This window comes from Bipolaris oryzae (assembly GCF_000523455.1).
Source record: "Bipolaris oryzae ATCC 44560 unplaced genomic scaffold scaffold_37, whole genome shotgun sequence".
Lineage (NCBI taxonomy): Eukaryota > Fungi > Ascomycota > Dothideomycetes > Pleosporales > Pleosporaceae > Bipolaris > Bipolaris oryzae.
The window spans coordinates 144716-159160 of NW_006911313.1; the positions used below are offsets into that span (position 1 = coordinate 144716).

The following is a 14445-nucleotide window of genomic DNA, read 5'->3' on the forward strand; positions in this document are numbered from 1 at the left end:
GGGGGGGGGAAGCAAAAAGACGTGGATGGGGGATGATTAATCAAGTTTTTTTCCCATTCGTGTTGGGATGAATTGGGAATTGTTATTTTTTTTTCTGGGGTGATAGGGAATGAGAAACTCGATTGTGTTGCGATTCTAAATATACAAACTAACGCAACACTTTAGCATTTTCAACTTTCATGTTTTACAACCCCTCGGGGGAAGGAGAGGGAAAAAAAGGAAAAAGGCATCGAGATCCCTAAATCCCCCATCCCATTCTCATTTTGCTTTTACTACTATCCCCCATTCCCCATTTCCATTTTCATTTCCATTTTCTAGTAGCTTACCAACTTCTTCCTGGCTTTTTCCTTGATTTCCTCCTCAGCCCTGCGATTGACCCAAAAATACGCAGCAAGGGAGATGAAAGAACCGAAACCAGCTGCCATGATCATTCTACCGCGGAAGCCCTGTTTCCTCTTTAACGCTTCGTCACCGCCGAGGATTATAACAGCCTTCTTGGACCACGTATACTCTAAGCCGCTGTAGATAGTTGTTGAAGCGACAATGGCAGACACGCCTTGGACCAGCGTCTTGACGCCTTGCTCACCGCCCAAAACGTCCTGGATCGACAAGAGCAAGCCACCCGCTGCGGAGGAAGTGGCCGAGGGGTCGTGCAGCAAGTTTGTGCAAAGCAACGTGCCGAGCAAGCTTAGCTGGAGGAACGTGTTGAACTTGGAGACGGTGGTGGGGTGGACCTCTGCGCTCGGGAGGCTGAAGTCCCAGTAGCGCGCCATGGTCTTGGGTGCTGGCAGGCTGGCATAGCGGTAGTAGAGCGCCGAGATGGCGAGGCTGACGTCTCTTCCGAGGATGAGGCAGGCTAGTGGCATGGGTAGACTTCCGTTTACGGCCAGACAGGTTACCAATGTTGTCATGAGGAATTTGTCGGCCATGGGGTCGACTACGCTGCCGACTACCGTTTGCAAGTTCCAGCGGCGGGCGATCCAGCCGTCGAGAAGATCGGAAAAGGCGGCGTAGACAAAGAGGGAGAAAGCATAGAGATGCTGGTCATGAATGATGAGGTAACCGACTGCAGGAGTTGCTATGAGGCGGGAGAAAGTAAGCATGTTGGGTAGATTGTAGATTTGTTCATGTCGAGGCTTGTCGAGTTTGAGCGTAGATTTGATGGTCGATGCGAGTTTGGTGGATGCCGTAATAGATGGAACATGTCGCTATTTCTTGTTAGTATTGATGTTCTCTTTATAGATTTGAAGTGCTGGGTGTGCAGTTTGATGTAGGTTGAGATGGTAGATTAAATGACTTGGACAGGATACAAAGATTATAATAAAAGGTATGTGAAATTTATGTAATGGCCAGTGATGTAGAAAGCAACCAAGGAGACTACTGCTTCGAATTGGAGAGAATGTTACAGGCCAAAAAGTCCTTGTTGATAGAATCATGTGACTCTCGACCCTTGAAGTATCGTGACAACCATCAGAAGTGATGATGTCAGGACGCACACAAACCTACCTCTGCATTATTCCGAGAAGCTGACGGGCCCTTTGCCTTGTCCTCGATACCCAGTCTTCGCGTTGTCGATGTGCTAAACAGACCAACATGCCTCTGACCACACTGCCCGTAGGCCGGGCCTCTCACCACTCTGCGGTGCTGGTATTTTTTTACGTCGTTGTGAGTCCAGGTTCCAGAAGCACGTGAGGCAGCCAGGTACAAAGAGGGCCGACCATGTGCGGGCCGGAAAATACTTCCTAGGCCAATTGCGGTGCGTAGGAGAGCTGCAGGGATGTGGCAAGGCGATATGGCCCTCGCCGTAGATAGGGGGATCATGGATGCGGAAGCATTCGCGGGTTCGTGGTCGCTTCAAAGAGCTTCAGCACGAGGCTTCGTTGCTACTGTGGGAGCCATGCCAAGATGCGCTAGTGGCCGCATGCAGGACGCTGTTGAACGGACTACATAATACTGCATGTAGGTATGTACGTGCCTACCTTTTCGGAAGCGTCTCCACACTGAGGTATTTGATAGCGATATACATACTCATCGGAGTAAATCAAAGCCATGCGTTGGCGATGATTACAACTATTAGGGCTTGGACCGGGAATCAACCCAATGCCTGCGGTTTTCTCCTTGGCCTTGCAGGTTGCTCAGCAGTAGACAAGATTCCCCATGGTGTATCCAGGCCGCCAGCAAGATGAACTCAATTATATGCACTAGACACAAGATTATGTAGCCGGAGTTTGGACTTAAGAGAGCTGAACAGCCGCCACCGTTGAAATGGTCCACGGTACAGCCTCGATTCGGCCCATCAGTGTCACACCGGTCAACGTACTGAACCTAGTCATTTACAAGTCACATATAGGTGGTTCTTGCATGCACTCGTCGGCTTGCCACCGGTAGCAATAGTTGGCAGATTAGGGTTAAGCAAATCGTTGTATTGGTGAACGGGGAATTGCACCTAGTCGCACTACGGCCGCACTGCGGTCACCTTGGTGCAGACGATAGCAGCCACAAATCCAAGGCCTTGTACACGGGGAAGAGCGTGTGCTCGATACGACGCCAGCCCACTTGCGCAGGGTCCAGACTGGGGGGGGGGATGAGGGAATCACAACGACAAGGGTCGATCAGGTGCGTAGGATCGGGATGGACCTGGACCCCTATGCAGATGTCTCCAATTTCACAATCTGGGGACGGGTGGTTGTTGCTTGATTGGGGCGATGAGCAAACCCATGATTGCACAATTGTCACTGCTGACGACGAATTTCGGAGAGTTTCATGACAGTTTGTTCACTGTGATTGCTCTCTTGAGTTCTTTCCGGATGGCCTTTCCGACAATCAACATTTTCGCGGTCATGTTCGGCGGTTTGCCCGCTTCTATAGCTGCGAGTGCCTGTCCTTATTGTTCCACGGTGGGGCGGCTCTTTCATTGCCCCTGAGTTGAGAGTATTGAAAGCTTGAATCATTGTTCGAGGGACTCACTCACCGGCAATATGCCCTATTCCTCGATTAAAGCCATTTGGCCGCAAGTGTCGCAAGAACCGGATCTACTGATCCTCGCGGGCTATACCGAGCAACCAAATGCACCACCGACTCACGTCCGAAAATCCACGGTGGTCCGTATTTGGAATGCCACATGATCGCGATCCGCGAAATTTGGAAGACCGTGTTGACCCGTCCAGAGAGTGTCTCGACCACGTAGCACCGGTGGTATTCAGAGACAGAGAGTCAGCCTCGCGGTCTACCATTGTTCCCGACCGAAGCTGAAACAGATGTACCGTTGCCTCTGGTCGGTCAGCTTGTAAGCTGAGTGTTGTTCCCCAAGGCTGATGGAACACGATGCACTGACACGATGCCCTTTTTTCGCGGGCCGCCTTTGGCTACGAGTAGTTGCAGTCGCTTAGCATTAGAATTAGGGTTTTGGTCGTCCATGTGTCATGATTTCCGCATAAAGAAGGGACTAACGACGAGTTGGTCACTTGGCTTGGTTTAGTCGACCATTGAGTCCACTAAGGAACTTTAAAAGTCACCAGCATGATGTTGTCGGCATCGATGGCGCAATTACAATGCGTTAGATCAAACTCAGCAGCTGAACGGACGTGGAAACGTTCCAGAAGAAGAAGGGTTGTTACTGGAGCGGGCAAGACTCGCGATCTGGACAGGCGAGCGCGAGCGTGCTCGCTTGAGCAATGGCTATGCAAGACATGTAGTGTTTGGACGTCGGCCGAAGCATCAACACGAAAAAGGAACGCCCCGGATTTCTCGAAGATGATCTTCAAGATCAGCCCGGGAGTGTACCCGTCGGGTAGTCTTGTGATGGGAAAATGCAACAACGATTACGTTGCTTTGATGGACCAGACCTCTTGTCCAAGTGGGTGATGGAGATGAAACTGGCGGCAGTCTGATACAGACCCTCAATATCTGATACACGGATGGCAGATCGACGACGAAAACGACTACCAAGAGGGCGCAAACGACGCAGCATCGGCTACAGGGTCTCTGCTGGCAGTGCGCATGTGGATGTATGAATAATGGCAATGCTCGTCACGCCTGCCGTAAACCGGTGGCGGGCAAAGATCAACGGCGATGGGGGGTTGATGGGGGTGATGGGTGGGCTGCAGTTTGTCGTATTTACCTCCCCCCTCCGTATTCGTGCGAACTGGTCGGGGGGAGGCATGGGGCGCGCCCACGTTCGCGTTCACGTTGACATGCAGAGGCAGGGACAGAAAAGGGGAATTGCGAATGCAGATTGTGGCTGGCAAACGGCTAGAGGTGCCAGCCTCGTGGGCTGCTTTGGGTTTGTGAACCCAGTCGCCCAACGATGGCGGTTGACCCCAAGGCTAACGTCTGGCCGAAAGCGGATAGACTTGATATAGCGTTTGGTGTGCACAGAAGAACGTGAATCATGGCATCTAGGCCTCTTGCGGTGGTTGAGAGAGAACCCGAATGGTGGCAGTGGAGCATACGTTGGGCCACGTGCGTCCGAGTGGTTGGCGGACTATATCAAGAAACATTAAGGTCATGGGGCGACGTTGCCATCATGTCATTTTGCAAGAGGGAGGTGTTAGCGAGGCCAGCCCGCCCGCTTTTGAGCGGCAGCTCGTCACCCGTTTCGGCAGTCGGCCTAAGGGCCAATAGGTTTCAGAAATGCAACCTCGAGGACCGCTAACGCAGGTACAAATCTCACACCAGCCGAAATGGCTGGTTGCTCCGACAAGTGTATCATGACTAGCTGAGAAAAAGATGGAAGGGCGGGAAATTGTTTTCGGCAGCGGCACTGCAAGTCCCACTGGCGGGCGCAAGCGTGTGCGGAAACGTGCGCCCATGTTTACTTACTACCCAAAGCCAATATTGAATGGACGGGCGTGTGATATAGGGAGCCGGCCATGTGTCGGAGAGGGGGTGAGAAACAAGGCGAGGTGATGATGGCGGTCAAGAAGCATGGACGCTGTCTGGCGTGATTGCGAATGTGTGCAAGATTGGGTGGCGGCGAGTTATTAGCATCCCAGCAAGTAGTTGGTGACGGGTGAATTGGAGGAGAGAGAGACGTCTAGGTCTAGGTGTGTACAGTACACCTATGAGCGGACACGGGCGGAAGGCGGACGCACAGCAGCAGAGTTACTAGTTGCGTAGCAGAATTCCCCACCGTTTTCTTGGGGGGGGGCGAAGGGCGAGTGGAGGGTAGGGGAAGGCAGGGTAAGCCAGAGTAAGAGGGCAGCGGGCTGGCATGAGATGGGAACGGTCAGCCAGTGACATCAGGGCGTAGTGATTGCATGAATATCGAGAGCAACGGGCATCCATGTTGTCCCAAAGCGGGCAGCGCTTGCACACAGCAGGGCATGCGGCCGAGGCGGGCAAAGACGAGCAAAGGCGAGCGACTAGTTCCCCGACCAATCGCATGCGCCGACGGCTCATGTCGGCTAGCCCAAAAGAAATCCTGAAACCGCTCCCACACCCGACTGGCGAGCGGGCAAAGCGTCACGCCGAGCAGCGAGCTTGCATGCTGTGGCAGACGGCGTGCCGGGCTTGTATGGACGACAAGAGCCCACGTCCATCGAGGCAGCGAGGCAATCTGATCAATTGAGTGCATGGACGGGGGATGATGGGGATAGGGATAGGCATGGGGATGGGGACAGGTGGAGGGCAGAGCATTTGGACAGGGCAACGTGGGCATCAAGAGATTTGCAAAAAAGGCCATGGGCGCTCCCGCGCAGCAGGCTCAGGGCGCTGTTTCAGATGAAGATCAAACCACGGCCGCAGGGTTGATTTGTGGTGTTGGTGTGCATCTGGCTGTGTGTGGTGTAGTGTAGTTGGGGTGGGTGCGGATGTAGGTACGAGAGGGACAGGAAAGCGGCCGTGGATCGAGATAGTGGTGAGCAGAGAGGAGTTGCAGCGAGGCTGGGTAGCGTACTCTTGCTGCGACTGGCCGTGACGCACAGACGAGGGCGATTGAGCAAGAGTGCAGGTGTGATGTACCTGCAGCAGTAGTACGCAGTTGGAGTGGGCGGTCCAAGCAGGCTGGCACATGCCGAGAATGGGGAAAGGGAGGGCGCGTGTTTGGTACATGCAGATCAGAGGGCTAGCTTGCAGCAAAGCGGACTAGTAGGTAGAGCGAGGGAAAGTAGTGTGTGTAGCGGGCAGTGGGAGAGTGAATACGAGTGTATGAGTAGTGTAGTGGTGGTGGTACAGGATAGTCGCAACGAGCGGCATAGGGCGAGTGTGCCGGCCACGGCAAGGAGCGGCAAGAAGAAAAATAATCGTGTCGCAGGAAGCAAGGCAAGGCGAGAGAGCAAGGTGGGATGGGACGAGCGGTTATGCAAAGAAAAGGGAGTGGGGTGGTGGGTGATGAAATGGATGGATGGATGGGTGAGACCCGCTGATAGCAGAGGAAATACTAGTAGTGTGTAGGTATGTGAGTGAGTGAGTGAGTGAGTGTGTGTGACATTGTAGTATAGGAAGGCGGCATCCGAGAAACGGCAGGGGGGGTTCTTTCCTGTATTGGGTGTAGGTGAGTAGGTATGTACGTTCATGTACGTACATACGTAGTAGCATGTGGCCGGGTGGGTGTTGATGATCACAGGACTGGTAGGACTGACGCAAGACAGGAAGCCAGTAGACCCAGCAGGTCCAAGCAGGCCCAAGCAGGACCCCACCCGGTGCATCCATGATCCATCGAGCAAGTAGTAGGTAAGTAGGTAGGAGTAGGCATAGGCCGACCCATGGGAGGCCGTGGCATGCATGCAAAGGGAATGGCATGGCCTCGCACAGCGGCCCATGGGCATGCGAGGGCATCGGCGGGCCAGGCCAGGGCGCACATGCCTCCCGGCCCACGAGTCGCCATGATCCCTGTTCGCCAAGGAGGGCGTGAGCGGGGCCCTCGGAGCCCCAATTGGCCGCGCTACGCGCACAGGCCGCCCTGCTGGCTGGCGTGCGGAAATAGATCAATGTGAGACGACTAGGCTCCTGTTTCACTCGCCCTCCGACACCTAAAGCTGCCGCTGCCCCCTCAGATTTGCGTTTCGCATCCCCCTCCCAACGCCGTCCCTTCGTGGTCATCCTCGAGACTGCTATCTGAGGCAGGTTCCTCACGTTTTTATTATCCGCCTCACGTTCACGCGTTTTATTGTCTACTCCTTTTAAACATAGCCTGACACTCTTTCGTTTTCAACTCCTGGCAGGTCCTCGACGACCCATTCCACGTGCTGCTCCTCCCGCACAAGCCCTCTGACGTTGGCTCCCTCAAACCACTCAACACAAGACCCAAAGGTGTTGCAGCCCGCCATGTATCCATCCGCCCACCATGCCCAGATGCCGCCGCCCCAGGCACGCTCCGTCGCACCCGAGACCTTCTTACTCGATCAGGACGCCCAACAGAGCCTGCCCCCAGACTCTGTCGTTGCCCTGCAGCAGGTCGACAACCGTATGTGTACCCACTGCATCTCTCCCCCCGCCTGCGCGCGCGCCCATCACAAACTGACACGCCACCTGCACCACAGTCAAGTACTTTCTCATTTCCGCTCCTGTAGACTGGCAACCCGACCAGTACATTCGCCGCTTCCTGCTCCCCACCGGCGAGTACGTCTCGTGCGTTCTCTGGTAAGTCTGCCGCCACCTACATTTGCACCTGCACCCCGCATCTTCTAACCCCGCCGCGCTCTGCAGGAACAACCTCTTTCACATTTCCGGTACCGACATTGTAAGATGTCTATCATTCAGATTCCAGGCTTTTGGCCGCCCCGTCAAGAACTCGAAAAAGTTCGAAGAGGGCATCTTCTCAGATCTGCGCAACCTCAAGTCCGGCACAGACGCCTCCCTTGAGGAGCCAAAGAGCGCATTCCTCGACTTTCTGTACAAGAACAACTGCATCCGCACCCAAAAGAAGCAAAAGGTCTTTTACTGGTACAGCGTGCCACATGACCGCCTCTTCCTCGATGCGCTTGAGCGCGACCTGAAGCGCGAGAAGATGGGCCAAGAGGCCACCACCATGGCCGTCAGCGAGCCCGCCCTTTCCTTTGAGTTTGATTCATCACAATCGCTTTTCGAGCAGCTCACCAAGGCCCAACAAACAAACTCTTCTTCTTTCAACAACAACGTTCAGCCCTCCTACCCCACCACATCGCCCGACATGCGCAGCATGGAATCCATGCCCCCACCAACAATGGTGCCCGTCCAGCAGTCGATGCCCTCGATGCAGCAGCCAATGCACGCCGAGGACCCAATGGCGCATTACCACCAGCAAATGTCAATGCCTCCTTCAATGCCAAACAACATTGTAAAGAGCAGAGAGCAACGCGAGATGAGCCAGTCTTTCCAGTACGACCGCAACGGCATTCCTCTGTCGCAGATTCACCAACGGCACAGCTCCATGCCTGCATACATGGAGTACTCGCCCGCGCCTTCATTTGTCTCTTCTCACTACGAGGACTACAGCACTCGCGGCATGTCCTTTGAGCCATTGACTCCTCCTCAACACCAGATTGGCCTTGGTGCCGAGCCCGCATATATTGCGAACGAGGACACTGGTCTCTACAGTGCCATCCCAGACCTTCCAGCTCCCAACACCTTCAACCCGCTGATGAACCTTCCCCCATCGAATTTGATAGGCCCTGGTTATCCCGGTGTTTCAAGGCCGTTTGCTCCTGGCAACGTCTACTCAGTCATTGAGGGCTCGCCTACCTACAAGCAACGGAGGAGGCGCTCTTCCCTGTCTGCCGGCATTGCTGCTGCCGTCACTGCTTCCGGTGCCGGTGCCCACCAAGTCCACCGCCCCAGTGACTTGAGGCGGTCAATGTCAAGCTCAGTTGTTCCCCTAGCTGAGGTCGACGAGAGCACACACAACTCGCCCAACAGTGCAAACGGCGCGAGCTATGCTCCTCCTCAGATGCCAGAGTCCAAGCCAGCCTTTGACATGTCTCGTCAAGGAACCCCACTCAACACTGTCGAGGAGGACACTGAGCCCCAGTCAGCTCCTCTACAGCACGACGACCTCAACAACCTGGTCAACGGCGAGCTGTTTGAGAGCCCTCTGCAGCACAGCGCCATCGCTCGTACCGCTGGCGCTGGCGGCCCCATCTACAGGCGCGCCCGAAGTGCCACCATGATGGAGATTGGTCCATATCCACAAAAGTCGCACTCGTGCCCGATCCCCACATGTGGCCGTCTCTTCAAGAGATTAGAACACCTCAAGAGGTAAGCGCGCGCAATTTCCTGTTTTCTCTCCCTCGTGTTTCACCACGTTGTTCCTTGCCCCACTATTTTTGTTGTTTTGCATAGACGCTGACCCTCGGCGCTTAGGCACGTGCGTACCCACACTCAAGAACGACCATACGTTTGCCCGTTGTGCAACAAGGCTTTCTCACGCTCAGACAACCTTGCCCAGTACGTTATCTCCTCGCTAGCAAACACCCAATCAAACAAGTAAAAAGGCTAATTTAGTTAATTAGACATCGTCGCACACACGAGCCCCGCGCTGACGGCGAGCCGCTGAGCGATTACCAGGACGAAGACCTGGAAGGCGAGGATGACCACCTTCAGTCGCTCGAGGACGATCTGTCGCCTGAATCTGGCAACGACTACCTCTCTGGCCTGTCTCACTCAATCAACGACATTCCTGGTCCCGGCCTCGGCATGACCATGGCGCCGCCACAACATGGCTTGATGGCGGGCAGCCACTACTGAGTAGGCACCGTTTCCGCCATCACCACCAACAGACAGACCCCTCACGACGTTACACACGTGAAATGAGCATCTCGGCGTAGTCAAGGCGCAGCGATCTAGAAGGATACCTCTTTGTTTGTATTTTTGTTTTTTCTGTTCACATCTTCTCTTCCGACTTTGTGTTTTAATCTGCTAGACCGAAGTCTGTCTTGTGTTGGGGCATAAAGTGCTGCATTGCATCCCATCCTGTTTTCTCTTTTTCTATCTCTCTTCCAGCCGTTTGAGCAAACGGACGGTCTTTGTCACCGGATATTGGCTTGTTTAGGCTTGGTCATGACAACTACGAACATGAGTACCCTTTTTTCTTCTCTTCTGCTTTTCAAAGTCTCATTGTTTTATCCACGTCTTTGTTGATTCTTCCTGTTATTTTACACATCTTCCTTTCTTCGATCTTTCTCTGCCTGTCGCATCCAAATCCTGCCAGAGCGCTCTTTCTCTTTTCTTGTTGGTTGTGGGAAAAACATATCCTAGCTGTTTGGCGGCATTGTTTTGCTTGCAAAAGTCATGGGGGTGTTTTTTTGGGGGGAAAGGGAAAGCCATTTAGCTTGTTGTCGTTGTTGCAAAGACACATTATACACACATTTACACTTCACACGTTGTTTCTTTCTCCATGGAAATATGTCGTGTTACATTCCTGTGTGCGTTGTATCGACGCTTAATACTTGGAGTCATTTTACACTCTTACTCAAATGCATAGACCAAAAAAATTCAGAAATTTGTTCATTACCTTCCGTTGCTCCTTGTCTGTTTCCTTTGACTGTGTGGTTTGCGTGAATTTCCCTAGTTTGATGAGCACCTCATTTTGTTCGCGCGGGGGTGGGAGGGGGGGGGAAGGTCTTGGGGGAAAGAGTCAAATCTCCTTGTATCCTTACTTCCTTCCTTCCTTCGTCCGTCATTGTCTTATCACCCACGTGGATTTTATTTCTTTTCATTTATCCCTTCAAATCTTGGTTATCTTTGATGCTGCATTCGATATAGCTGCTTGGACGGCACGCGCGGTGTTACCCCGCTCATCTTCCATCTCTCTCTCTCATGTAGCCCGTTATGTTCAAAAGCCGAAGAGAAGGGGGGGTTTAAACCACGATGACTCGATTTGTGGAAAGGCTGTGTGCAAAAGTCACCATTTTTTTCCAAAATCGTCTCTCCCCCTTTCTACTACACAGTATCTACACACACACGAGATTTCTGTGGAATCTAGATTCTACCTTCCTTCCTTCCTCTTCTAGCCTCATACCCCGCTCTCTCTCTACTCTCTACTCTGTACTCTCTCAGCTACTTACCTCCCCAGCCAAGATTACCGCAACCCACCCCTCGGAGCCCGGCCAGCGCCGCCCACCCACCCTTGTGTTTCACAATCCCGTTACATCTCACCGGCTCTGCACCGCAACAGTTTACCTTTCTTGCTTGCTTTTTTTCATATCCCCCCCTCATACACCCCGGTCTCTGGCCACGTTTTTTTGCCTTTTCGGCTGGGGTGGTGGGGGGAGGCTTGGGAAAGCCCGTGGGTGCGCGGGCGTTGAGCCGGTTGTGCCGATGAACCCGCAAGTGCCGTGTGTTTGAGATTTTTATGTGCGAGCGGGTGGGTTTTTTTTCTTGGGGGGAGGGGGGAAAGGTGTTTGATCGGCCTTTGATGATGTCTGTGTGTACTTGCGCATACGGGGGGGGGTGGGGCAGGTAAGTAAGTATGTTTGCCCGTTCATTGTTTTACTACTATGTATCTCCCCGTACGAATGAACGTGCTTGTGCAGTGTGGGTTGGATTTCAAAGTGTTCGTGTCAAACACTTTGCTTCACGTTGTATTTTGGCAAAAGAGGAGAAACGATAAAGCTTGCTGGCGGTTTTCTCCGTTGCACAAAAGTCGTCGTCATCGTCATTATTGTTTGGTTGCGACTTCTGCTCGCCCTTTGATTACCATATGCTGACACACACGCCTTTTTTCGTGTTTTTAAAATTGAGCCTGACTTTGCTTTTGTGGACTGGCTTGCTTTTGGGGCTGCTCGTTATTTTACTTTACACTTTTGAGCTATGCGTTTGGTTGCGCAATTGTGCGCCCTTCGGGGGTGCAGGCGGGCTTATCTTACATGAGATGATAGTGGCTTTTGGGGGGCCTTGTGGGGAGGGGAGTCTAGAATGTTGGAGTAGGTTTTTTTTTTCTCGCCGACGGTGACATGCCCGTGCTTGAAGATTTATTGTGCACGCGGTTCGGAGGGGGCCTTGGTGTGGAGACGAGACTGCAGATTGGAGAGGGGGGTTGCTGGTCACGTACAGGAACAGCACAGGTTTACGAGGTTGGGTTGTTTCAGGTATATTTGGGGCGTTTGCTTCATCGCCATGGCTCCGGTTAGAGCGGGGGCCGGGGTGCGGGTGTGCCTGGTGCCGAGCTCGCGATAAACGGACGGGAGGTTGAGCGCCGCGCGCGCGTGCGACTGCGGGAAAAGGAAGGTCGTATGCAAAAAGGATAAGGGATGCAGGGAAGGTCAAAGAAGGAATACTGAAAGGGATAGCTGCTTGCATTGCGCCGTCAGATCGGGATTGTGCCTTTCGATCGCGATTGAATGTTGGATGGGATCGCGATCGAGATGGGTGATGGTAGCATTTAATGTATTCTTTTATGAGGTTTTCTTTTCGTCTTCTTGTTCTAATTTTACGTTCGCGCGCTCTGCTGTACGTTTGTTTGTTTGTTCGCTGCTTGTTCCTTCGCTTGTTCGTGGATGAGGGTGTGTATACTTGAATGTGCTGTTTGGCTTCTCTAGACTTTTGACCATAGAAAAAGTCAAGGGTTGCTTGCCATATTGAAATTCGTATGGACTTATTGTTCGGTCGATCAAACTACAGTGTGAACTCATAATCGAGGATAGAGAAGTGATACAGAAGCGAGCTTCAGGGAGTGCCCCGGGAGGGTGTAGATCGTATGTTTGGTCATTTCATTGGTAATGCTATCATAAGCTTATGTAAAAGATTAACTTTTCAGCAAAAGATTTCCTAGTCTACAATCCCTGAGAAGACGTTTATGATGACGGTTGGAAAAGTGAGCGCTTATTCGCATCGCCTTTATACGAGCCCGCGTATACAATTACACGTTTACCATATTCCATATTCGTAATACTGAGAGTTCACATTGCTTATTCAACAAAATCTACCTGGGATATGTAAGGATCATGTATATGCTAGTTCCTTTGTCATTAAAGCTACATAACTCATACACGACTACCAGCACCTCACTGGCATGCCATGCAGTGACTGCGGTCGGACGTATCATTATTCTTTCAAGCCAAATGGCGTGTAACTATATACCAAGAGTGCTTTATAGATAGGGTGTATCAATGCTTGGTTTTCGTAAATCGAATGGTTGAGAGGATGGCCGTAACCTCCGTAAACCACAGTTCTCTGTTCTGGCTGCTATGGAACAACAAACTGAGCTGAACATCTGATTTCAATCAGTAACATAGCATCCAAGTCCTCTCTAATCAACAGCATATCACTCCTCTCTGATATTAATGCATTCGCCCTTTCCGCTCTCCCAAAATGACACTGTCCTCTTAGCGATTGTTCCAGGATTCAGTACTTTGTTCTCAGGAGCTACAGTTCCTTCGACATGAATCAAGCCAAAATGAATACCACTGTCACCGAAGTAGCGACGGAAGCTATCCACCATGTTCTTCTGCGCAGCCTTGACCAGACTCAGTGAAAGAAGCTGCGGAATGGGATCCCAGGGCAGATGGCTGCTTGTGACAAAAAGAGCAGGCTTGAGAGAGGTATTAGATTTGGCGAGGGCCTGGAGCTTGGGAATGTAATGTTGTGAAATTACGTAGAGAGATAGATTGGTTGTCTGTGGCGGTGGTCAGTGGATACTACGTGATACGTCATGTGAATGAGCATGTAGGAGAAGGAGATCCTACCTTGAAGTCCTCCTCGATTTCTTCAACACCCACGCCCAGGACTTCGCCTGGCTTGATGCGCGCCGCGTTGAAGAAGATGACTTCAACATCCTCACCCTCGGTCAGGCTATCAAGCTCCTTGAGTACCCCAGGAATCGATTCGAGATCTGCAAGATCGATACGTAGAGTATCAACTTTGACCGAAGAGTTGCCTTTCAAAACAAAAGGCGCATCCTCATTCTGTAGTCGTTCTGTGTTACGGGAGAGGAGAATGACATGGTTGATGCCCTTGGAAGCGAATTCCGCAGCCACATTGTTACCGATGCCAGGACCAGCTCCGAATACGATAAGTGTACGTGCCATGACGGAAATGTTATACAAGTTCAAAGTGTGCTGCTTCAAGTAATGATAATAGCGAGCACGTCTGACAATGCTACGGCTTTATACCAGCAGCCTTCCAAGCAATCCCGAGGCTATACACCTGTGATCTGACAAAACATCGCTAGTTCCGAATGACTTCATTACTACTGGATGGCTATTGGCTGGTTGTATGCAAACGATCGATAGACAAGGCGTACTGGACTGGGTCGCCTCATGCAGTAAGATCCCTAGAACTGATCCTGTATCTCAAGAGCTTTGTCGGCAGTTCTACATCCTCTTCAATTGCGTGCTACTGTGAATATGTGACACAAGTTATATGCTACGATGTTTCTAAGTCTCATGCAAAGAGTTGATGTAACGTCGATATGAGGCATGTTTCCAAACCGGGTGGTTGTTGGACCCACAATCACCCGGGCGCGCTATGCTAGTGCGGCGCGTCATACTGCATTCTCCGCCTAGAACTTTCTCACAACTGGTTCAGCTT

The 14445-nt window shown here is 52.1% G+C and overlaps 4 protein-coding genes across 4 annotated transcripts; 1 reads left to right on the top strand and 3 right to left on the bottom strand.

Annotated features, from left to right (window-relative positions):
- Positions 1 to 314: 314 nt before the first annotated feature.
- Positions 315 to 1821, bottom strand: COCMIDRAFT_90681 (uncharacterized protein; the record flags this gene model as incomplete). Its single annotated transcript, XM_007688093.1, has 2 exons — positions 315 to 1208; positions 1507 to 1821. The coding sequence occupies 2 exons, from the start codon at positions 1819 to 1821 to the stop codon at positions 315 to 317; spliced, it is 1209 nt and encodes a 402-aa protein (XP_007686283.1).
- Positions 1822 to 5717: 3896 nt separating this feature from the next.
- Positions 5718 to 7041, bottom strand: COCMIDRAFT_35243 (uncharacterized protein; the record flags this gene model as incomplete). Its single annotated transcript, XM_007688064.1, has 3 exons — positions 5718 to 5883; positions 5927 to 6084; positions 6520 to 7041. The coding sequence occupies 3 exons, from the start codon at positions 7039 to 7041 to the stop codon at positions 5718 to 5720; spliced, it is 846 nt and encodes a 281-aa protein (XP_007686254.1).
- Positions 7042 to 7266: 225 nt separating this feature from the next.
- On the top strand, positions 7267 to 9663 carry COCMIDRAFT_90696 (uncharacterized protein; the record flags this gene model as incomplete). The annotated part of the gene is made up of 5 exons (XM_007688094.1): positions 7267 to 7405; positions 7482 to 7581; positions 7648 to 9174; positions 9280 to 9363; positions 9429 to 9663. The coding sequence occupies 5 exons, from the start codon at positions 7267 to 7269 to the stop codon at positions 9661 to 9663; spliced, it is 2085 nt and encodes a 694-aa protein (XP_007686284.1).
- Positions 9664 to 13180: 3517 nt separating this feature from the next.
- On the bottom strand, positions 13181 to 13943 carry COCMIDRAFT_3810 (uncharacterized protein; the record flags this gene model as incomplete). Its single annotated transcript, XM_007688038.1, has 2 exons — positions 13181 to 13531; positions 13602 to 13943. The coding sequence occupies 2 exons, from the start codon at positions 13941 to 13943 to the stop codon at positions 13181 to 13183; spliced, it is 693 nt and encodes a 230-aa protein (XP_007686228.1).
- Positions 13944 to 14445: the final 502 nt, after the last annotated feature.